Below are 25,405 nucleotides of genomic sequence, written 5' to 3' on the forward strand. Positions count from 1 at the left end.
CCTTTGCATATGCTATTGACTTTGCCTGGAAAGCTTTTCCTGCTTCCTCTTTGCCTGGTTTTATTCCAACTTATCCCTCACAGATTGAATGTTGTATTCTCTAGGAACCTTTCCTAGCCCCACATGAGGTCAGGTTCCCCATAATATGTGATCACATCATCTTGAACTGCTCCTTCCTGATACTTACCATAATTGTAATCAGTTATTTGGGGCCAGTTGCTGGCGGGCTGTGTGAAGGCAGAGTCTGCGAACACCCTGTGCAAAGGGACTACCCTATCTTTCCAGGGAGGAGAGCCAAGATATTTCTGTTGAATGCATGAATGAACCCACAAACCATGCTCCACAGAATGCCAGGGTACCTCAGAGACCCTTGGAAGCCCATTCCTTGGCCCTTTTGGGAAAATAAGGCTTCCCAAGCTTTATTTAATTGTGGCAGACAATGGGAAAATAGCAGGAAAGCAGATGGAAAAGTCTCTGTTCTGGTGGGGGCTATGATCTAGGGCACTGTAACACTGAGGCCAGGTCTGGAGCCAGGTCAGGAGCCAGCTGCTAGAGCTGGGCCACCCTGCCTGCTAATCAGGGAGACTCAAGCCAGGAACACTGTGCTCCCTAGGATCTACAGCACAGATGATGATTTGAGAGCTAATACTGTTAGATGGTTAACTGTGTAGGCTTATTAATCTTTGCAACAATCCAGGGAGGGGGAAAAGATTATCATCTATATTTCAGGGAGGTGGAACTTGAGTCTCTGGAGCAGACACTTGTCTGAGAAGGGAGATAATAATGCTCCTTTTCCTTTTTCTGACTGTCCTGCTCCTTTAGTGACTAAAGAAATGACATCATCAATAACTGAGAACAACAGTGCCTGTCCATGTGCTGGCATGCTGTGAGACCTGCTGAGGTGTCAGCACACTACTGGTTCTGTCCCCCTCACGGAGGGTGTGGAGGCCAGGCAGATCTTCAACACCGTGCTGAACCCTAACAATGCTCCTGAGATAAGCGCAATCAATTATTGCCTTCAATTTACACAGGAAACTGAGGTGGGGAGAGGTGAAGCCACCTGTTCAAGATGACAAAACCAGTAACTGGCATGATACCCTTATTCCTCCTACTGCCTCCTCTCTCTGGGCTTAGTCTTCTGAGAGGCTTGGTGAGGTGAGGTGAAGAATAAGAGGTTGAGCCAGGGCTCCATCTTGGGGCTTCCCAGCCTGAGCAACTAACCCAACCTTAGCTCAACCCCAAGGACAACAAATAATCTGCTCCCCAGGTAGCTCTGATACTGCTACCCATGTGACATCTATATGATGTCATCCATCCATTCTCCACTCCTCATGAAACATTTCAATCCTACATATCATGTTTGTATGTCTATGCACATACGCATAGGGAATCTAGAGTCAAAACATCAGACCTACCACCCACCTTAAGAAATAGACTGCCGCCAGCACTCTAATGTGAGTATTACTTTCCAGTCACATCTACTTCTCCTCGGAGAGGTAACCACTATCCTGAACATCATGACTCACATTCCCTGGTTCTCTGTAGAATTTTACTATATAAGTATGAACCCCCAAGCCATATATTGTTTGGCTTGCTTTCCAAATAAATGTGATGTGAGTCAGCACGTGCTCCTTCGAGAGTTGCTATCTATGCTCAACAAGAAGCATGCAGCCCTCATCCAGGCCAGACAGAGCCCACAGCCTCAGCTTGTCATCACCACTGGGTGCACTGCAGGTTTCTGGTATTTTGAACACGCAGGCCATCTCCTGTACATGTGTGCATAAGCTCTTGGAGTGTCTGTTTAGGAGTAAAGCTGCTGAGTCACAGAGTAGGTGTATCTTCAAACTTTCCTAGAATATGACTGACTTCTTTCCAGAATGGGTGCACATGTGCATTTACACCAGAGGTGGCCAAGAGCACTTACCACCCAATGTCCTTACACTGGTGTTGCTAGGATTTTCAGTGTTTGCCCATTAGGTGAGTGAGCAGGCAATACTCCCTGAAATCTCACTGGCGCTCCCAGCCTCACCCTGGGAGGCTGTCACTGCACTTACTCTTGACATCCAGCTGGGCAGCATACTTGGTGAAGCCCTTCAGACAGACCTTCTCGCCAATCAGGGAAAGGAAGTCCTCAAAGGCTGGCCCAGCCTCCTCATTGTTGTACATCTCCTCCTCAGAGCTCTGGCCGGCCTTGCAGTAGAGGATGCCCACCTTGTGTTTCCGGCAGAGCTGCAGGAGCAAAAGTGGCTTGATGAGGACAGGGTAGGTGGAGACGCCGGAGGGAATGGAACAAAGGGGGCTTTCTGAGGCATCAAGTCACACAGCAGTTCACAGCCAGAGCCAGTATGGAAGGCAAAAAGACACTGGGGCAGGTTCCAGTTGTCCCTCTCCCTTGTTCCCACTCCAGGGACACAACAGGGCACCCATGCCACCTGCCCTCTTCTCCTACGGCTTGAGGCTGGTGATGCTGTTCTCAAGTGAAAAAAACTGTTTGTTGTCTTGGTTGGCTTCCCACAGTACATGACTGGGACTGGCTGAGGTTCTGCTAAAGGAAATTCTGGAAAGCACAGCATTTATAGTCAACATATTTTAAAGGAGGTGATCCCCCATAGCCACGTTTGTTTTATGTATCCCTGATTCCCCTGTTCCTGGGTGAATAAACCTCAGATGGAGCCCTGACTGAAATGTAGGCCAATCAGAGGCTCTCCTGGGACTGGGGTCTGCCTGGGGCTGTAATTAGAACAACTCTAGGAGCTATGGGAGGGGCTATGGTCTGTCATACGACCAGAAAAGCAGAGGAAGCCATGAAGAAAGAAGAAAGCAGAGAAAAAAGAAAAGGAGTAGGGAGGGTAGAAGAAGAGTGGGGGAGAGGGACTTATGGCTTTCTCATCTCCAGACCATTTTCCTCCCAAGACCCAGTTACATTCCTAGTTTGACATACCTAGAATTCGATAACAAATCCTTCCCTATTTCTGAAACTAGTTTAAATAAATTTCTTTTCCTTGCCCACCTCTGCCCCCCCCCCCCAAAAAAAAAGGGACAGTAAGAGGTACCAGGAATATGGTACTCCTCCCCTACCCCTGAGGCCCCGGCTCACCCCTTGCTCATCGAGCTTCAGCAGCTGTTCTGTCACTTTGGGGGTACTGAGGGCGAGCCGCAGGCAGTGGATGTTGAGCTCTGGGATGACATACTCCAGGGCATCCTTCAAGGGTAGACCCCGCCCGGTCCCATGCTTGGTGGCTGTGGGTGTGGCATCCTCCAGGATGGAGCCCCGCAGGGTAATGAGCTGCTCAATAGAGAGAAGGGAAGGTTAGGAGGTTTTCAGGAAGGGATAAATTTATGGGTTAAATTTGTATACTCCAGAAAGATGCCAATGATTGTGACCTTATTTGGTAAAAGGGTCTTTGCAGATGAATTCAAGTTAAGATAAGGTGGGTGCTACTGCAGTATGACTAGCGTACTTACAAGAAGACTAGTTTACTTACTTACAGACACAGGGAAGAAGCCCATGTGAACACAAAGGTAAGATTGGAAGGATGTCACTACAGGCCAAGAAATGCCAGGATGGCCAGCAAACACCAGAAGCTACCAGAGGCAGGGAAGATTCCCTCCTACAGGTTTCTGAGGAAGCAGGGCCCTGTTTATACCTTGATTTTGGATTTCTAGCCTCCCAAACTGTGAGACAAAAAATTTGTTGCTTTAAGCCACCTAGTCTGTGGTACTTTGTTATGGCAGCCCTAGAAACTAAGATAGGGGTGTCCTGTTTTCAAAGGGACATGGATAATGGTTGAAAGCTTGGGTTCTAGGGTTAGAAACCCTAATTTGAGCTGGGACTCAAACTTCTGCCCCCTAGCTATGTGATATTAACCACATGAATTCATATCTCTGAGTCTTAGTTTCTTCTTTTGTGGAATGGGTACAGTGATAGTGTAACACCGAAGAGATGCTGGGAGGATTAAATGAGATAATAGATGTAACACACCTGCCTATTTCTTCCTGCTAGGGATGCTGGTGTGAGGATAAGATGCTTGGAGCTGTGACACCCATGCTTATGAAAGGGCCATGAGGGAAGAGTCAATGAAATCACCGAGAAGTCAATCCCTGAGGCTGGTTACCTTCTGACTTCTTGTTAGATAATTAAAACAACTCCCTATTTGTTTCAGCTATGGTTGTTCAGGTTTTCTGTTATTTTGCAGCCAAAGTAATTTCTAACTAATATATCTTAACAAGTCACATTTTAAAAGGCCATAGTGCTTGCCAGGTACTGTAGTGATTATCAAATTATATGTGCAGGTCCCTTCAGGGTAGGTTTTATTATCCCTATCTTTCAGATGAAGGAAATGAAGCTCCAAGAAGTTAGGTATCTTAACCAAACTCACAAAGCTGGTAATTGGCTGAAAAGGAATTCCAACCAATCCAGGCCTGACTTCCCCAAAGCTCAAGATTTTTTTTCTTTGTAATTTTTTACTATGAAGTATAATCCACAAAGCATGTCTGCACAGTTAAAGGAATTACCATAAAGTGAACACCTTGGTAATTACCACCCAATCATGAAAACAACATTTCCACCCTCTCAGAAGGCCCTTTGTCCTCACCCTCCTCCCCAAAGGTAATCTTATCCTGACTTTCAACACCATAATTTATTTCTGCCTGGTGTTGAGTTTCATGCAACTTGTATTCTGTTGTATATGGCTTCTTCCTCTTAATGCTCCATATCTGAGATCTAACTGTGGTATTGTGAATTTACTCCATTCTACTGTAGGTGAGCACTGGGATTGCTTCCTGTGCTCGACAACTGTGAACAGGGAAAGATGTTAAGAATATTCCTAAAAGCACTTCTTTGTGCACATGAACACATTTGCTTTTTGGTTTATACACAGGAGAGAAACTGCTGAGTCATCAGGCATACACATCTTCAGTTTTACTGAGTTGCCAAACAGTTTTCCAAGTGGTTGTACCAATTTACACCTTGCTAGTCCTGTCTGAGAACACTTGTGGCTTCACATCCTTGTCAGCACAAGCTCATGCTTCTATCCACAATGGACTGATCATTTCCAGGCCAGGCCATGCTTTGGGCCAGGCACAGCTAGTCCGACACACCAAGTGGCACGCAGGGGTTCGGGAGCACTCAAGGAAAAAATCCTCCACCTGAGGGCTTTGCTGAGGCACCAAACATACCCTTGGGGATAAAGACCAAAGAAAGAGATCAGTGTGTTAACTGGAAAAACATGCTCACCCTAAGTCAACAGACACAGGAGGCAGCAAAAACAGTGTGTCATGAGTTTGTCTCTAGGCTTTGTCTATCCTCACCAAACAGGATCTGGGCAAAGGCATGTGTGGAAGGAATGGAATGATGTCATTGTTGGGAGTTCCCAGGTCTGGCACTGGTAATTAATAAACAAATATCTCATCATAAGTAGGTAGTCCTGACACAAATCATGAAAAGCAATGATGTCGGATGCTTTGCCTTGCCAATCTGGGTGGCCCTGGGTTTTGTGGGTTTCAATTAATGCATGGCCAGGAAGAAGCAGTGTCTTCATATCCTACTGACATTGTTCCACAGTGCCCTCTGCTGTGGCCAAATGACAGCATGGACCAGAAATTTTGAAACTTCTTTCCACCCGGAGACAGGTGGTCTACAGTCACATTTTGGCTCCTATGGATTAACCAAGGCCCACCACGTGAAAAGCTCACAGATTTCCCTCCTTTACAGGGGGATAATAAGTAGAACACCGGCAGGCCGCAATGACTGATCACTTTCACTTTCCACCCTGGTCCTGTCACCATCATCTCCCACTGGACTGTACAGCTACTTCTTCACTGGTCTCTCTGTTCCCGCCTCGTGCACACAGCATCCCCTCGCCCCTCATTCTTCATTCAGCAGCTTGAGTCAGATCGCATCTCTCCTCTGCTGAGAACCACCTAAGGCTTCCCACCTCTTTCATCATAAAATCTAAACTTACCACCTTGGCCAGAACCCCCAGTGAAATGTGGTATCATCTAACTGAAGGTGACAAATCAAGTAAGTCATGAAAGGGGTTCAGTGCTCTGTAAGCAAGGAATTTCCTGTTTGCACAGGGGATTTTCCACTAGCTCCTGACTCAGATACATCCTCTGACTTTCTCTGTGCCCTGGCATGGGGTCTACCTGTGAAGAACTTTTCCACAAAGGTCACCTAGGAGTCAGTCGGCCAGGGTTCGAATCCTGGCTCTACCCCATTCCTTTCTGTGCGTCCCTGGGCAAGTCACTTAATTTTTCTGCGCTTGTTTCCTCATCTATAAAATGGGGATAAATAAGAGCGTTTACCTCAAAGGATTGATGGGATTCAATAAGATAATCCATATACAGTGCTTAGCACTATACAGTGGGGCTTAACATGCATTAGTTAGTATGTGCACATACATGTCAAATGTATATGCATAAAGTCACTTATGTAGTTAAGAATTTTTTTATTTTTTTAGCCTTAAATAGGATGCCCCAATTTGCTTTATTCCTCACAAGTCTGTTTACATCAGTATATATTGTTTATATCAAAATATGTAATATTAGTTTATATAAATATGTAGGTACTTTTAAATATACTTACTGAACACAAGTTGGGTCCCAGTGTATGCACTATTACTCTTGATTTTTTCAGTTAATATGGAAGTTCTTCTTTTTCCACTATACATGCATATTGTTCAAATGCTTAACAATGAGCATTTGTTACTTTTTAAATTAAAAAGAAAAACTGATAAAGATAATCAAAGTCCAAACTTCTAAACTTAACAAAACTAAGCCCTGCCAAAAACTTTTTATTTGCTGGACCAAAGGGAGCCCAGATTTGTTTTGACTCCCTGTCTCCTGGGTGACAGTGTCAGCAAAGGGGCTTGGGACTGGATGGCCCTGGCCTGGAGCACAGCCTGTTTAGGCCTACTGGGGTGAGGGTCAGGGGCTGACATTTTAGGTGTGTGGTGCCAAACCCCAGCTCCAAGTCTGTTCCTTCCTCAGTGTGAAGCTTACCACTGCCAACGCACATATCCCATCTGCTGAAGAAGGGGCCCACTCATGATTGCTCAGTGGGTGGGAGCAACCATCTGGGGCGGTCCAGCCGGCTTGCGGGAAAGGCAGCCTGGGCTCTCGCTCTGGCCCCCCACTGCAGAGGTGACTTGGTTCATCCAAAGCATGTATGTGGGGACAAGGCAGAGACAGATTTTGTCTGTGAGCTCAAGTCCTGCACTCCAGCATGGCCCCCAGAACTTGCCAGAAAGACTGATGGCCACAATGGTAGCATCAATCATGATGCTATCTGGTGCTTGGAGCACTCACTGCCCTCCAGCTTTGTGCAATGCATTTTACTTACGTCAGTCCAAGAGATTTTTCTAACTGCTCCAGGGGATAAGTAACAGCAGATGAAGAAACTGAGGCACACAGCAGTAAAGCCATCTGCCCAAGACTGCGTGGACCTGAATCTAGGCTGTCAGCCAGCAGAGCCCAGAATTCAAATTCAAGCTGACAAGTAGTGTAGCAGAGTGATAAAGGGCATGGATTCAGGAGCCAGGCTGCCTGGGTCCTAATCCTAGAGCTGCAACAGTGGCACCTTGGCAAATGATTCACCTTTCTGAGGCTCAATGTCCTTATCTGTAAAAGGGGATGATAAAGGGACCTACCCCAAGGATTGTTGAAAGGATTCAATGAGTCCAGACATGTAAAATACTTAGGACAGTACCTGGTAGGAGTATGTGCTAAGAGCGTTAGCTATTATTGTTACTATTATTGGGCTGTGTGCCCCACAATAGTAAGGGTCTTAGGAAGGGGAGAGGAAAACCTTGCTGGCCATTGCCCTTCCTTCCAACTCCAGATGATGGGGCTCTTCAGGCTGAGTGCCCTGATGGGGTTGTTCAGCAAGGTGCTGGGCACAAGGCTGAGTCTGTGTGTGGCCTGCATGTGTGTGAGGGTGGAAAAAAGCCTGGTTGAGGGCATAAATCTCACTGGGCTCAGGGTGGGCTACAATTCTCAAAGCTGACTGGGGTATGACAAGGGGATGGGAGACAAAGTCCCTTCCTAACAACTAATGTCACTGGGCCTTCTTTAAGGACTAGGCCTGGCACAATCTGCTTTATATATGTAACTTCATTAAACCCTTACCACAAATCTTGAGACTGGAACTCCCAAGGGGGAACTGAGGTTCTGAGAGGAGAAGCTACTTGCCCAAAGTTTCAAAGCTGTGGAGTAGAACTGATACCACATCTCCAACACACCAGACATAGTCCTGCCTCAGGACCTTTGCACTGGCTCCTTACCAGTGCCAGTGGGATGCTCATCCCACTGATGAGGGATGCTCATTACCAGATAACCCACTGGCTCCCTCCTTTACCTTCTTCAAGTCTTTATTCAAATTTCACCTTTGCAGTGACACCTCCTCTTCAACATCCTGCCAAAAAGTTCTCCCTACCCCCTACCTCTTTTTATCTCTTTTTCTTGCTTCACATAACACTGTATAATTTACCAATGTACTTTATGCATTGTATGTCACTCCATAAGAATGCAGGCCCATGAGCCTTTTTGCTGCCTTATTCACTTCTGTGTATCCTCAGTACCTGGCACAGAGCAGGCAGATGTGCTGCTGAGCGAATCTCTGTGGAATGGATTAATCCCAGACCCATGGACATAAGGCATGAGGGCCCCTGTGCCCAGCCTGGGGCATTCCAGAAGCCCTAGGCTAGCTGTGTGGGCTCTGGGAAGGAAAGGTGATGGAAGTAGGCATGAGTCGTGAACAGTGCCATACCACTTTTACACTTACTGAATAGGAACTACAGCAAAAAAATGACACACTGACCCAGTAACTATGCACTAAATTCTGATGTCTGTCATTATGTATGATGCAGTTTGGCATTTAAACATTCTTTTTACATATTCTATTTTCATTTAAAAAAAAAATGCTGGCACTAAGTTGAATGGGCCCTGAATGGGTCATGCTGCAGCCTGAACTAAGTTTGTTTAATCTCAGAGGCAGCAAGAATGGTGGCTGAAAGTACAGACCGACACCATGCCCTGCCCCTTCCTGGATGGGTGCTTGGGACCTCTCCATGTCTTTTCTGTCATCTGTAAAGGAGGATCACAATGCTTCCATCAGAGAATTGTTATGAGACTTATATGAACTTATAAGGGAACAGAACTATGCCTGACACACAGAAAGGGTCAAGTAGATTTGCAATAATAATAGTAATTATAATAAATGTTGTTTATTAGTATATGGTTACTACTGCCTTTTCATCCTTCTCCAGCAATTCTTCTGTATGCCATAAAGAATCCGCTGTAGTACCAGGTGTTATCTCACATTCTGCCTTGGTGCTCATCAGGCCAGAAAGGTGAGGAAAGGGAGGGCCAAGGAAACAGAGGGGGCTGGGGACCATGTACAGTCAGGGCACATGGTTTTGGGGCTGCCTGCCTTTGGCTGCCACAGCCTCTGTCATCCCATTCCTGCTCAGCAGGAAGGTCTTCATCAGTGGACAGAGCCAGGGACCTCGGTGCAGCATCTGCCAGCCTGGATGAAATCCAGGATGTGGCTGGCCCCAAACCCAAAGTCCCTGGCAGCAGCAGCCTACTGGGTCCCCATACCTGGGTAAAGGCCAGATCTGTGGGGGCTAGAGCAATGCAGGCCAAGACAGACCCATCTGGGGGGCCTGCCCAGCTGATGATTCCCTCTTTTTCTGAAAAGATCTTCTTTACTTGGGCCTATTAGATGTCTCTGTACATTTTGCTTGCCCAGCTCCCATCTTCTTGCTGAGGAAATTGCCTTGCCTCCTCCTGCAGGTGGTTTGGATGGAATCATAGTGCCCTGCCCTGCCCCTGGACCCAGTGGAGCTCATGTTCTACAATGGCCAATTTCTTCCACCACTCCTGATCATAGCGATTGGTCCAGGAAGTGGGATTGTGATCCAAGAACAGCCAGTGAAAGTCTTTCCTGGAGATTCATCAGATAGGAATCTCTTCTTTATATATGAAGATGTAGAAGACTTGGTAGAAAGTGGCCATTTTCCCATGACTCAGAGAAAGCTGGTTGGTGGCAGAAGAGAATAACAGTCACAATGCAAGAAGCAGAGCCAAGCAGAGCAGAGGAGATTAGGAGGCAGAGAGCTCTGGTGACATCATCTGAGTCTCTGGGTCCAGTCATGACTAAAGCAAGTCCTACTCCTGAATTTGCAGTTCCATGAACCAATGACTTTTCTTTCTAGTTTGAGTCAATTAGAAGTTGATTTCTGTCACTTACAACTTAAGAGTCCTTATAGAGCAATGTGCCCCACTGATCATGTAGTATGACAGCCTTGTCCCCTAGCAACAGCTGACCAAGCCAGGCCACTGAAATTCTTCATTTACAATGCAGGGAGACAGGTTGGGGGTGTTTTCAGCTGAGCAGCACTGACAGCAGTACAGCAGCAGTACAGCAGAGCCTGCAGTTTAGATTCCCTACTTCCTACTCTGCCTGGGGCTTATTGCCTTACTTCTTCTTTCCATTTTGCAGAACATGTCACTTTTCTGAAATACTTCTCTACTTCCCCTTTAATTTTAAGCTAACCAGACTTGGTCCTTGCAAATAAGGATCTCTGGGTTCTGCAATAAGGTACTCTGGATTCAAATCCTGACTTGGCCATTTATTCACTGTGTCATTCTGTATAATTAGTTGAGTTTCTCTGGGTCTCAATTTTTCTTCTCTGGGAAACTAAAAGGATCCCCCTCATGGGCTGCTGGGAGAAAGCAGGGGAAAGCACTTGCCTATAGAACCAGGCCCAGGCTAGTAAGTCCTCAGACATGCACCTGGCTACTGTTTATGCAATAATGAATGTGAAGTGACCTACCTCATGGGTCCGGAAGATGATCCTGTACTGGTACTGAGGCCCATGGTCCTTGTGGTCCTCCAGCTTCTCTCGCTTGATGCTTACAGCCACTGGTCCCAGTTTCTCATCCACACCAAAGTAGTTGACATGCTCTAAAAGGGAAGAACCGGTGAATTCAGGTCAGCCATGTTGGAGGAAGGAGTCATGGCCCCCAGCAGGCCTGCTAAAGGGCAGGCTTTCATTCAACCCGTGGGATCCTGGACACACAAATTTCATCCTGCTCAGGGACCCACTCAATGTAGACATGGTAAGAGGGAAAAGCAGGCTCTGCCTGCCTTACTGTACCACCTCAGGCAAGTCACAGAACTTCCTTGAGCCTCAGCATCCTCATCTGAGAAATGGAGGCCCCAACAGTACCCAGAATTCAAAGATGATGTGAGGGGGAAATGAAGCTGTAAATCTGAAATGTTTGGTAGTAGACATGATGCATAATAAACCTTGCATCACTGTGACTATCCTGCATTTGCAAATGATTTATCCAATTTAGGTGCCCAGCGGCTCTCGTGATGTGGTTAAGACTCTAGTCTTGAGCGTCTTCAGTTGGCTTCAATCCCAGCTCTGGCACTGGCAGATGTATGGCCTGGGTCAAGGCATTTAAGGGGATTCTCATCTCTAAAACGGAGCTAAGAAATGGACCTGCCTCTCAATAGTAGGAGCAGTAAGTTAGTAAGAGAAGACTTAGCACATGCTAGGCACACAGTAAGCACACGATAAATGCTGTCTATTTAACAGCCTCAGGCATGATGTTCATTACAAAAAAGGGACAGTACAAGTCCCTGAGCATCATTTTTATCTGATTATGCCTCTCTAAGACCTAGGAACCTTAAAACACTGCTCTCTTTTTCCTTAGGGTGACAGAGATTTTGACGAGTCACGGAGACCAAGTCGCCTGTTCTCTTCATTAAATGACACGTTTCTTCTCATTTCCAAAACATGCTGCTCCCAGGCAAACAATTCTTCCCAATGTATAACTCATGTATCTCCTGTTGTGAATACCCACCAGCAGTCAGTCTTGAGTTAAGCTCATGAAGTCAGCATTTACCCACTGCCAGAAATTCAAATGGCGATATAAGTAGCTGCCTTCTTTTCCTACCCCAGAGCTCTGATTATTCAACTGATGGTTTCTGTTCTCATGAGATGCTCTTGGTGGATCTAAGGCCCAAATAATGTGTATTAATTAACAGCCCCAATCAGAACACTGCCTGTGGTGAGTTTAAACAACCCATACCCAAATAGGTCCGAGAACAGAATATTCTATTCCAAAGATGGAAGTTCATTCCTGAGGCAGTTATAGAGATTTTTTTTTTTTTTTTCCATCAAAGCATACCCAGCACCTTGCAGTCCTGGCATATAGCAGGCACTCAATAAACAGTGATTAAAAACTCACTTAGTTATGATTTTTCAGGCTATAAAGAAATTTTTAGGAATATAATGGCTTTTCTTCCTTAAGTTCCATGATGAATTACTACCTGCCCAGAGAAGAACTAAGTATTTTAAGGTATAATCTAATTCTCATCACATCTTTCACGCAGGTATTTCCATGCAGGTTGAAAGTAACTATTCTCTAGTAGTTAGGTATACATATGTATGTATGTCAGAGAACCCTGACTCATCAAGGTTATTAATTGGGTTATTCAAATCTTAATCATGCTTAATTTCAAAGAAAGATAGGTCAATTTCAAAGAAAAAGAGCTTGTTAACTCTCCCACCATGTTCATGAATTTGTCCATGTCTTCCTTGTAGCCTTATCAGCTTCTGATTTATATGCCCACTAAACCAGGTTGCTCGAAACACAAAGGTTCACCACTATTAGAGCTTCTTGGTGAATTTTAAAAAATCAACATGAAGTTGCCTTCTCAGTTCTAAAAAGTGCTTTTAGCTTACCTCGTGTGATATTGATGGTGCTTCATTTGCCTTTTCTTGGTTAGCATCTGTCTGGATCTTTAGGAGGAACCCTTTATTTTCAATCTCCACCATTTTGCTTTTGGTTATATGATGCTGCTACAATCATCCCTACTCCTCACAAGAGGACAGAGTCCAAGGGGTAAAATGTGTTATGCAGCTAATGAACTATGATACAGTTTATAACTATCTGACTCCAAAGTTGGAGTTCCAAAGACTGCATTCTGAGCCCTGTAAGATGACAAAGTTGACTCAAGTTTAACCATGACACTTTAAATTCAAAAATTAAAAAAACTAGTTGATGTGGACTGCTTGCTACCTACTTATTATGCAGTCTTCCTTCTTCCTATTTAAGAAAACCCTCTATTCCTGGAGAGAAGGGAAGGGGTGGGGGGCAGTGCCTTGTTAAAAACCTACATTTCCCAGCCTGACTTGAAGGATAGGCAAGGCCAATGGGGGTGTCGGCAGCAGTGGTTGGGTGGGACTCCTGGGAAAGTTCTTTAAAAGGAGCTGACCTAACTGGAAGGTCTGCCTTTTGCCCTTAACCCTTCCTCTTTCCCCTGAATGGCAACAAAGATGTGATGGCTGGAACAAAAGCAGCCATCTTGGACCAGGACGGCTGAAGGTCAGACACTAAGGCTGCCATTCCACTACTGCCAAAGAGTTACTACACCAGCCCTAGACTGCTGACCTCTAGATGTCTTTATGTGAAAAATACATTTTAATGTTATTTAAGCCTGTTACTAGCAGTTATAAGCAATTCCAAACTGATACAGCTGTCAGCATTTAAAAATTAGGAGAGTCTATATAAAAATTCTGAATTGCAAGAGAATCTTGGAAAATCTTGGAAAAGGAGACAACACTGGGTTTGTCTACATTTCCTGTAGGATACAGTCGACTAGAGCTGGGCAGCAACTACCCTTTGGGTCAGTTCTGTCTTAAGTGTGCTTCACATCTTTATGTCTCTTGCCTGGCCCCTGTAGTTACCTGAATTTGTGGCCTCTGGACTATTCAGGGATTGCCCTATTGGACAACATGAATCTAATGATGTAGGAAGTCTATCTCTCCCGGGTGCTAATACTTTCCAAACACCAGCAGGTCCACCTTTGAACAGGTTCCAGAATGTACCACTTCTACCCTACTCCTCTGCTCCCACCCTAGTTCTTGTCCATTGTCATTTCCTGCCTGGACCACGGCAGCAGCCTCCTCCATGGTCTTACTGCTCCTGATCTACTCTCCAGTCAAGTCATGGCCTTTTCCTGCTCAGAGTCCTCCTGCACTCTCAGGGTAAAAGTGAGAGTCACCCCTGTGGCCCACAAAGCCCCACATGACCTCTCCATGTCATCTTTCTACCTGGAATCCTTTGAATTTTCCCCCATCACTCTGTCTGGCCTCCTTATATTTTCTCCAATGTGCCAGGACTTTTGTACTTGCCATTCCCTGCACCAGGAACACTGTCCCCAGATCCCCACACAGCTCCTCCCTCACCTCCTTCAACTCAGTACCCCAAGGTACCTACTTATGAGGCCTTCTCAGACCACTCCCACTTGAAAACTGCAACCCCATCCCCACAACAATACTCATTTCCCCTCTTCCCCGCCTATTTTTCTCTAGAGCACCTATCACCCTGTGATACCTCATGTTTTATGAACACTAAAATGTGAGCTTCAGGAGGGCAGGGCTTTTTGTTTTAACCTGGTCACTGTGCTGTTTCCCTAGGCTATCAAATATGTATCTACAGGATAAATGAACACTTATTGCCTCATGTAGCTAAAGATTTATGGGATGCTGGCCACGTATCAGACATGGGGCTAAGTGTCTGATGCGAACTGGGGCTTTCTGAATCCTCACAGCCCTGCTATGAGGCAGGTTTTGTGCTCTTCTGCATCCCCACCCACCACACCTGCCCACCATCACCTTTTCCCACAAAGTAGTCCTGGTAGTAGCGGGCGCCCAGGTCCACATGCTCGATGCTGTACTGTCGTGGGCGACTGTGTGTTCTCTGCTGCTCCTTGGGCACCTCCAGCACTGATATACTGGCATTGGTACGGTAGGCACTCAGGGTAGGCTCTGTGAGGCAGTTATCACCACTGCCTGGGGAGCCCACAGAGGCCCGGGAGAAGCTCACGTTGCGCTCACACTCGCCTCCAATTTCATTGCGGAAATGTGGGCAGCTGAGCAGTAGGTCATTGCTGTTGTCATCACCAAGGTCCTGCTCCAGGTTCTCTTTGCAATTCAAATCCTCTGTGCTGGTGAAGGCTGGGTCCAAGCCCCCAAGACTGTGGGCCCTTGAGGCTGTGAGGGAAGCCAAGGCGGAGGCAGCAGACGCGGCAGAGGCGCCCGTGGTGGTGTTCCGCCTCTGGGCCACAGACACCCTGTTGGCAGCTGCCTCATTGAGGTCAAACAGCATGCTCTGCACGTCAAAATGGGCGAAGCTCTTCTGGCAGATCCATGGCCTACTGGTTTCTGGGGGGCTCCGACTCTCCTCAGCCTCCCCTGGAGATCGTCCAGCCTCACACTCCAGTTTATTGCTCCTCAGCTTCCGGAAGATGGACGAGTCCACTGTGTCGCCACTGCCGAGGCCCCGTATGGGCTTCTTCCGGGACTTCTCCTTCTCCTTCATGGGCTGCAGTGGGAGGAGACTGTCTTTTGGGGTCTGCCCATTGCGGAGATCCCCTCTGGCTCCGCTTCTGCTGCCCCCTGCAAAGAGTGAGCCAGGATCAGCCTGGAGGAGCTCAGTGAGGTTCTGAGAGCCCCGGGACTCAGGCTGCTCACTGCGGAACTCATTGAGGATGTCAAAGAAGCTCTGCTCAGGCACACCCTGAACGTCAATGGAGGATGTGCTCCCATACTCACGGAAGAGGGGTAGGACTCCTGTGTGCCGCCCCCCCCGTGGCTCCCCTGTATCTTCAATGTCACACTCGCTGAGGGTGATCTCGCTGCTGCTGCGGTGCCGCAGGGGGAGAAAGGCCCTGCCAGGGGACCGGGGCCACCCGTCCTGGAATTCCACATCTTTGGATCTTCTCCTGGAGAGTCGGTGGAAGGCTCTGGACCCTGAGGAAGCCAAGGTGCTGGCAGGGGGCTGGTCATTCTGTATGCTCCTTGTGGAGTGGGCTGCCTTTGTGGCCTTCGTGCTGTCTGCATCCAGGGAGGGGCTTGGGTTGTTCTGCTCTCTCAGGGCCTCCCGCTTGGGTGGCCAGTCAGCCACCCTTGCACGCACACCCATCTTGGGCACTGCGGGGGTGGTGGGGCTGGGGCGGGTGGTGGCAGGAGCTGGGTTCTCACCAACAGGCTGGGGCATGCTGCCGTTCTGGACCCAGAATCCCATAGGAGTGTAGTCTCCCATATGTGGCCCAGGGAGGCCATCAGTCCCTCTGGCCCCACAGCTGGCTGCCAGGTCCACACCTTCATTGGGAATGGGCCGAAAGGTGGTCATAGTCCACAGGCACTGGAGTGCTACTGGCTGCGGTGTCACTCTATGGAGTCCCCCAGCTCTCAGCCATTGTTCAGGGCTCCTACTCCTAGTATGAAGGATTCTGGTCCCTGAGACCTGATAGGAAGGTTATGAGCCTGTGGAGTCCAGTTCTCCACCATCGCTGTGGACAAATGAGCCAGGACAACCTCAAACTGATTAATTCAGCACTACAGGACGAGTAGCGGATCTTGTTGAGGGTAGACAGGCTGCAGGGGAATCTTTCCTGCCATGCCTAAAATGGGGGGAGAAAAGGAAAATGTGAGATATGATGAACAGTTCATTGCTCATGAGAGAATATGAAACATGACTTTTTCAGGTAGTTCAGTCCTTTTAAAAAAACTTTTTATTATGGAAATTTTCAAACATACTCAGATGTAGAGAGAAGAGTATGGTGAAGTCTCATTAGACCCATCACTGGCTTCATGAACCATTAACTATCTGCCATTTCTATTTTACCTACTTCTCCAATGCTACACTTTGTACAAAAAAATAAAAAAAAAATATAAAAAGAGATAAAATCCATATAATGTAAAACTCATCATTTTTAAAAATTATTTTTCAAACTCACCATTTTAAAGTGCACAATTTGGTAGTTTTTAATATATACACAGGTTGTACATCACCCTGCACATTAACCATCATTCTCTCTTCCCCATCCCTAACCCTTTTTTTTGGGGGTGCATGGTCCGGGAATTGAACCCCAGGTCTCCCACATGAAAGGTGGGCATTCTAACCACTAAACTACCCGTGCATGGCCCCCACCCCTAAACTGTTAATTTGCAAGAATATTTAAAAGTAAATTCTTCTGCCCATGCTGAGCTGGTCTTGGGTTTTAAAACTCTGTCTCTGCTGGGTCAGCTCTGGTGGCATTGAAGACCCTGAACCCCAAAACTGAGGTGGCTCGAGCTCAGGCAGATCTGGTGGTCAACATTAGCGCCACACAAGGACTGCAGGACATGCTGAGGACCAACCTGGGGCCCAAGAGCACATGAAGATGCTTGTTTCTGGTGCTGGACACATCAAGCTAACTAAAGATGGCAATGTACTGCTTCATGAAATGCAAATTCAACACCCAACAGCCTCCTTAATAGCAAAAGTAGCAACAGCCCAGGATGACATAACTGGTGATGGTACTACTTCCAATGTCCTAATTAATCATTGGAGAGCTGCTGAAACAAGTGGATCTCTACATTTCTGAAGGTCTTCATATCAGAATAATAACAGAAGGATCTGAAGGTGCAAAGGAAAAGGCACTTCAGTTTTTGGAACAAATCAAAGTAAGCAAAGAGATGGACAGAGAAACACTGATGGATATGGCTAGAACATTTCTAGATCTAAACTTCATGCTGAAATTGCTGACGTCTTAACACAGGCTGTAGCGGAGTCCATTTTGGCCATTAAAAGACAAGACGAGAATTCCGGGACGATGGCTGACTAGAGTAGCTCGAGATTAGCCCCGCTCCACAAAAAAGTTAGAGAAGGGACAGGAAGGTGGCTGAGATGGCAATTCAGGAGTGAGGCTGACCTGGGAGAGTCTTCTGCACTGCATGTGGCAGCCCTGGTTGCAGAGGCTGAGGAACTGAGAGATACAGAGCCACAGAGCCTGCAGGAGTACACGGACGGGAACACAGGACTAGGAAGTAAGCCAGGCCGTGTTCCTTGGGTATGCTACTCTCACCAGCGCAGTCCTGTGACCGGTGACTCACCTCACACCCCATGCACCTGAACCCCGTCACCTGCTCCCATTTTGTGTGCTCCAGGCACCCCTACCCCACGCCCCCAGTGCACATACCACCCCTACCCCAAGTGTAGCCCAACCCACCTCTCCTGTACCCCTCCCAAGCACTACCTCCCCCTCCCAATTCCCAGCAGGCTGTTGCCAGTGCATAAAGGTTGTGGGCACTAACCTCTATAGCTAGGCTACCCTGGCCCCCCCCCCCCCCCCCATAGTATCACACAACCTCACCCCACCCTCCCTGAGCTCAATGCATCCACTTATGGCCCACACATGTGCATGGGCCCCCAATCACATCATTCAGCTCTGGGAACTGTGCTTTACAGCAGTCCTAGAACCTTGCATGCACACAGCCCTCAGCTTCACTTACCAGGTCTGAGAAAGTGCTGACCTGTGCAGCCGGGTCACATCTACCAAATCCATGAAGGTATAATGCAGACCTGCTGCCACAGCTCTATGCATGCACACAAAGTGTCTCGTACCTTAAACCTGCACAAACCAGGGTTATGTCCCCCAGACTGGTGCCCCCACACAGCTACATCCTCCCTGGCCGTTGGGCGCCCAAGTTCACAAGCATCAGTGTAACATCCCCAACCTATGCTTATATCTGCCCTGAAACAAACCACCATATGGAAGGCTCTACCCCGTGTCCTCCTCCCTGCTGTACAACCATCCCACAAACCCAAGGCCTTAGACTATTGAAAGAAATCAACTTCCAAAGTAAATCAATGAAGATATTTACATGCCATGAAGACAGCAGAAGATCATTAAGCATATCATCATGCAGACAGATAAAGCCCTGCCTAATACCCAAATTAAATCACCAGAAGAGACACAGACTTTGGAATAACTAATCGAAGATGTTCATACAACTCTACCTAATAAAATAAGTGGGACAGCAATGACATAAAGGAGATCAGGAAGACAACAGAAGAGCACAAAGAAGAATTTGAAAGAATAAATAGAGAAATAGCAGAAATCACAGAGATTAAAGACTCTGTTAACCAAATAAAAAACATACTAGAGACACACAACACCAGATTTGAAGAGACAGAAGAAAGAATAAGTGATATAATTGACTTCAAAGACTCAAAACAGCAAATGGCAAAAAAAGAAGGAAAAAATTGAATGGGAACTCAGGGAAATAACAGATAAAACAAAGTGCACAAATATAAGATTCACTGGTGTCCCAGAAGGAGAAGAGACGAGTAAAGGGCTAGGAAGAGTAGTTGAGGATATAATGGGGAAAGCTTCCCAACCCTCTTAAAGGACATAAATATACAAGTCAAAGAAGCCCAAAGAACTCCAAATAGAATAAATCCAAATAGGCCTTCCCCAAGGCACATACTAATCAGTCTGTCAAATGTTGAAGAGAAACAGAAAATCCTGAAAGTGGCAAGAGAAAAACAATCTACTACATACAAGGGAAATCAAATAAGACTGAATTCAGACTACTCAACTAGTACCTGGAGTCAAGAAGGCAGTGGTATGATATATTTAAGATCCTGAAAGAGAAAGACTTCCAGCCAAGAATTCTGTAACCAAACCAAACTATCCTTCAAAATTGAAGGAGAGATTAAAGTTTTCACAAAGAAGTTCTGAAAGAATTTGTCAACAAGAGACTGGCCCTACAAGAAATACTAAAAGGAATTCTGCCAGCTGAAAAAGAAAAACAGGAGAGGTCTGGAGGAGGGCACAGAATTGAAGAGTACTACTATGGGTAATTTAACTAATACAAAGAGAAAGAAAGAAAAGAATACATAGATCTGACAAATAAAATAAAAAAGATAAGATGGTGGAATTAAGAAATGCCTTTTCAGTAATAACTCTGAATGTTAATTGACTAAATTTACCAATTAAAAGATACAGATTAGCAGAATGGATTAAGAGACATAATCCAGCTATATGCTGCCTACAAGGATCTTAGACACAAGGATACAAATAGATTCAAAGTGAAAGGATGGAAAAAGATTTTCCATGCAAGTTGTAACCAAAAGAAAGCAGGAGTAGCTACACTAATATTGGAGAAAACAGACTTCAAAGGTAAAAACATCATAAGAGATAAGAAGGACACTATATACTAATTAAAGGGTCAATTCACAAAGAAGATATAACAATCATAAATGTTTATGCTCTCAATCAAGGAGCTCCGAAGTACATGAGACAGCCACTGGCAAAATTGAAGGGAGCGATAAAAATTGAAGGAGACTTCCATACACCACTCTCCTTTATAGACAGAACGACCAGACAGATGATCAAGGAAATAGAGAAGTTCAATAACTTGATAAATGAATTATACCTAACAGAAATTTACAGCTCATTGCACCCCAAAGCACAAGGTTATACATTCTTCTCTAGTGCTCATGGAACATTCTCCAGGATAGATCGATTGCTGGGGCACAAAACAGGTCTTTACAAATTTAAAAATATTGAAATTATTCAGAGCACTTTCTCTGATCACAATAGGATGAAGGTGGATCTCAAAAACCACCAAAGAACAAGAATATTCACAAATATATGGAGATTAAATAACACACTCTTAAACAACCAGTGGGTCAAAGAAGAAATTGCCAAAGAAATTAGTAGCTATTTGGAGATGAATGAAGATGAGAATACAACTTATCAGAACTTACGGAATGTGGCAAAGGTTGTGCTGAGAGGGAAATTTATTGCCTTAAATGCCTATATTAAAACACAAGAAAGAACAAAAATCGAGAACTTAACAGCAAAACTGGGAAAGAATAGCAAACTAACCCCAAAACAAATAGGAGAAGAGAAATAACAAAGATTAAAGCAGAGATAAATGAATGGGAGAACAAAAGAACAATAGAAAGAACCAATAAAACCAAAAGTTGGTTCTTTGAGAAAATCAATAAAATTGATGGGCCAATAGCAAGACTGAATAGATTATTGTAAGGCCTGGAAACATCCTAGAGTATATTAAGCATATCATCAAAAAGCATTGGCAAAGTCCACTGAAGGAGGGGAGAAAGAATATGGAACTATAAAACATTACCATCAGGGAATACCCCGATACTGTGTCAAACTTCACGGATACCCAAATCAATAAGCCATGCCCTCGATCATGAGGCTTACTCTTGCGAAGCTTATATAGATAGTGGGGAAGCTTAGACTACCTATAGGCATGCCTAAGAGTTAGTTCTGGAGGACCTCTGTTGTTGCTCAGATGTGGCCTCAGTCTCTCTAAGTCCAACTCTGCAAGTGAAATCATTGTCCTCCCTCCTTAGTGGGACATGATATTCAGGGGTGAAAGTCTCCCTGGTGACATGGGAGATGACTTCCAGGGATGAATCCAGACCTGGCACTGTGGGATCAACAATTATATCCTGACCAAAAGGGGGAATGAAGTGTAATTAATAAACTGTCAATGGCTGAGAAGCTACTCTGGAGGTTGCTCTTACACAAGCTTCAGGTAGACCTTGCTACCTATCATAACCTGCCAACCCGCAGGACCATTCCAGCCAATCCTAAAGAACACATGGGGCAATATATACGATTCCACAAGGGTTCCAGGCACTAGAGTAACCTTCCAGAAACCTACAACCTCCAGATGGGTCCTTGGTCCAGATAAGTCCTGAAACCTAGCCCACCCTCTCCAGAACACCAGATAGTTCCATCTCCCTACCCTATATTAGTGACAAACCCTTCCAATAGCAAAAATTTAGAATTGTCATAGCCCAAACAACCCTAAAGAGAGGTATGGAAAGATCAAAGGTGACGGTGGAGTTATACATAGAAGATAGGACTTAAATGAATATGAATGCTGAGTCATTAAATTGATATCTCTTTTAGTCTTCAGTATTTTAGAGCAGCTAGAAATAAAAATCTAAAATTGTGAAATTGTAACCCATGCCAAAGTCTGAAATATGTTCTACAACTAATTGTGGTGCTGTGCTTGGAAATTTATAGCTTTTTTGCAAATATGTTATTGTTCACAAAAAAAGAAGGAAAAAAAGTCAATTGTGATGATAAAAAAGTATTTAAGCTCTCTAGCCTCCTATATTCTGGAGCAGATAGAAGGAAAAATATGAGAGGATCGTATGGTAGCCCATGACAAACTCTGGGATCTATCCTGTAACTACTTTTTGAAGAGTGATTTGAAAACCATTGTTTTTTTATTCTTTGTTTTGTATATATGTTATACTACACAATAAAAAGTTAAAATAAATAAGTAAATATATAAATAAATACCCCTACAGAATGTGAGTAAGATCAGAGGTGATGGTGGAGAAAGTTGGGTTTAACAAATGAGTGCTGAATCATTTTACTGATATTTCTTTTATCCTCCAGTATCTTTGATATTTCTTTCCTTTTGCTTGCTTTGGGGTTAGTTTGCTGTTCTTTCTCTAGTTCTTCCAAGTGGACAGTTAATTCCTCGATTTTTGTCCTTTCTTCATTTTGATATAGGCATTTAGGGCAATAAATTTCCCTCTTAGCACTGGTTTTGCTGCGTCCCATAAGTTTTGATATGTTGTGTCTTCATTTTCATTTGCTTCGAGATATTTACACCTTTGAGCAGCTAGAAATAAAAACCTAATATTGTGGAACTGTAACCCATATCAAACTGTGAAATCTGTTCCATAACTACTTATTAAAATGTATATTGAAATTTATTGCTTTTTTGTATATATCTCACAATAAAAAAAGTTATAAACAAAACAAGATGAACCTATTGACGTGTTCATGATTGAAATCATGGAGATGAAACATAAATCTGAAACTGATACAAGCTTAATCGGAGGGCTTGTTTTGGACCATGGGGCATGGCATTCTGATATGAAAAAAAGAGATGTGTACATCCTCCATGCAATGTGTCATTAGAATGTGAAAAAAAAGAAGTGAACTCTAGCTTTTTTTTTTTTTTACAAGAAAAGAGAAACTAGTCAAAGCTGAAAGAAAATTCATTGAAAATAGACTTAAAAAAATAGCAGAACTGAAAAAGAAAGTCTGTGGTGATTCAGATAAAGGATTTGTTGTCATTAATCAAAAGAAAATTGATCCCTTTTCCTTAGATGCTCTTGCAACAAAAGGCATAGTAGCTCTCTACAGAGCTAAAAGGAGAAATATGGAGAGGGTGACTCTTGCTTATGCTGGGGTAGCTCTAAATTCTTTGGATGACCTAAATCCTTACTGTTTGGGGGATGCAGGCCTTGTTTATAAGTACACATTGGGAGAAAAAAAAGTTTACCTTAATTGAGAAATTTAACAATCCTCATTTTATGACATTATTAGTGAAAGGACCAAATGAATACATACTCACTCAAATCAAGGATGCAATAAGAGATGGCCTGAGGACTGTCAAAAATGCTACTGGTGTTGGCTGTGTGGTTTCAGGGTGCAGTGGAAGTGGCAATGGCAGAAGCTCTGGTTAAATATAAGCCCAGTGTAAAGGGAAGGGTCCAACTTGAAGTCTAAGCATTTGCTGATGTATTGCTCATTATTTCCAAGGTTCTTGCTCAGAACTCTGGATTTGACCTTCAGGGAACACGAGTAAAAGTACAAGTAGAACATTCAGAATCAAGTCAGTATGTAGATGTAGACTTGAATACAGGTAAGCCAATGTAGCAGCAGAAACAGGCATATAGGATAATTACTTTATAAAGAAACAGCTTCTGCATGCATGCACTGTGACTGCTACCAACATCCTCCTGGTTGATGAGATCATGTGAGCTGGAATGCCTTCTTTAAAAAGTTGAACTGAAGCTTCCCTTGTATCATCTGAATCATGAAGACCTTTGTCCTAAGCTTCAAATGACCTTCAAAGGATTTTTTTCCTTTGAAAAGACAGGAGGATAAACTATGAAGTTCTGAAATTAGAGTGAAAAGATATATAATTTTTTAAAAAATTGCACTGAAGTATACACTTATAAAGCAGGTACTTTTATCCAGTGAACAGGATGTTTTACTTCAGTTACAGCATCAAGTTATATGTTGTATAAACTTATGTTATCTATTTTGTTATTAAATATCCTTCACAAGCAAATTATAATGATTTCATTCATGTATTTAATTTATCCAACAATTCCCTGTTGTTGAGATTGTTTTAAATTTTCTGCTATTAACACCTAAGTAACACATTTTTGAAAGCATCACCATTTCCTTAGTATAAATTCCTGTGAACAGAATTATTAGATCAAATGGACTTTTCACACTTCAGAAATAGCTTTGCTAAAATACTTTCTGAGAAAAGTTTATATTCTCTACTGGGTGGAAAGAGGGATAAGTTGGGGGCAAGGAAGTAAAAGAGTTGCAAGTATAAAATAGAAAAAAATGTGAAATAAAGGGGCAGAGGGAAGAAGATGCCTGAGCATAGTGACTAAGGAAGCTGGGGTTGTCAGAGATTTTAAGGCTGACAGTGTTTTCATGCTTCTGAACCTTTGCTTACACAGAAATGTCCATTTCAAAGCCTCTGGTGTTCTTACTCTTAAATTACTATTCTTTCTTAAGTGCTAACACAAAATTGTTTTTATATAATTGGCATATTCATCGAAGGTATAATTGTGTTACTAAGCTTTGCTTTTTGATGGCTTATAGCAGTTGCCTACAGAGTGTACAATAAATCTTAAGGTAAAACCTTTAAAAAAAAAGTAAATCCTAGCTATTAAGTAATTTCTTTCATAAATAGCTGGAATAACAGAAAAGTTCTGAAAAATAACTACGATTATATAAATAGCATAATAATACTCATTAAAGTTAACAAGAATCCTTTAATACCATTCAATACTTCATCTGCATTAAAATTTCCCCCACTGTCTCAAAGCTGTAGCTTTTTTTTTAAATATTCAAAAGGACTCTTATTTTAAATGTAGATAGTATCATAATTCATCAAAATAATTTATAATAATTGCTTCTTAAATATTATCTTATAAATGATGCTTTCTGAAATAAAAGTAGCAGGGATTCAATAAGGCTTTTAAAATTATCTATTTAGGACATATTAAACCAATGATGATAGAAAGTAATAAATATAACTTCTCTCCAATGAAGTCTTCTAAAAAAGGAAATCATGACAATTTAATTAAAAAGAAGCGTAAATGAATTTGAACAGAAATGCCAATCTCCTGTATTTGGTTCTCAAAAGTGTAGATTTAGAGTTGGTTTGTTCAAGTCAGGTTCCAAACAAGATCCACACTCGGCTTTGGTAGACATATTTCTTCAGTCTCTTCTACTCTATAACAGCACCCTCCCTTTATTTTATTTTTTCCCCTCCCTTTATTTTGGTGCCATTAACTCAGTGAAAGAACAGGGTCACTTGCCCTGTATAGTTTCCCACTTTCTGGATCTGGATAACATGTCTCTGTGGTGCCATTTAACACGTTTCTCTGCCCCCTGTACTTCCTGTCAACTAGTGGTTGCACATAGAGGCTGGATCTTGCCCATCTGCACTGCAGTCTG

The 25,405-nt window shown here is 44.0% G+C and overlaps 1 protein-coding gene and 1 pseudogene across 14 annotated transcripts in view; one reads left to right on the forward strand and one right to left on the reverse strand.

Moving 5' to 3' along the window:
* SIPA1L3 (signal induced proliferation associated 1 like 3) overlaps positions 1 to 25,405 on the reverse strand; it is a 308,825-nt gene that overhangs the window by 106,795 nt on the left and 176,625 nt on the right. For all 14 annotated transcript variants that reach the window (XR_013163484.1, XM_077132031.1, XM_077132021.1 and 11 more), the window contains 4 exons: positions 14,697 to 16,486; positions 10,839 to 10,969; positions 3,098 to 3,286; positions 2,055 to 2,229 (listed from right to left, as the gene is read on the reverse strand). Coding sequence is in view for 13 of the 14 variants with exons in the window: in XM_077132031.1 (XP_076988146.1) it covers positions 2,055 to 2,229; positions 3,098 to 3,286; positions 10,839 to 10,969; positions 14,697 to 16,215 (2,014 nt within the window). In the remaining variant the exon portion in view is untranslated. The remainder of the gene's footprint in view (positions 1 to 2,054; positions 2,230 to 3,097; positions 3,287 to 10,838; positions 10,970 to 14,696; positions 16,487 to 25,405) is intronic.
* On the forward strand, positions 16,558 to 23,706 carry LOC143658370 (T-complex protein 1 subunit zeta-like; annotated as a pseudogene).

Source organism: Tamandua tetradactyla, chromosome 16 (assembly GCF_023851605.1).
Source record: "Tamandua tetradactyla isolate mTamTet1 chromosome 16, mTamTet1.pri, whole genome shotgun sequence".
Lineage (NCBI taxonomy): Eukaryota > Metazoa > Chordata > Mammalia > Pilosa > Myrmecophagidae > Tamandua > Tamandua tetradactyla.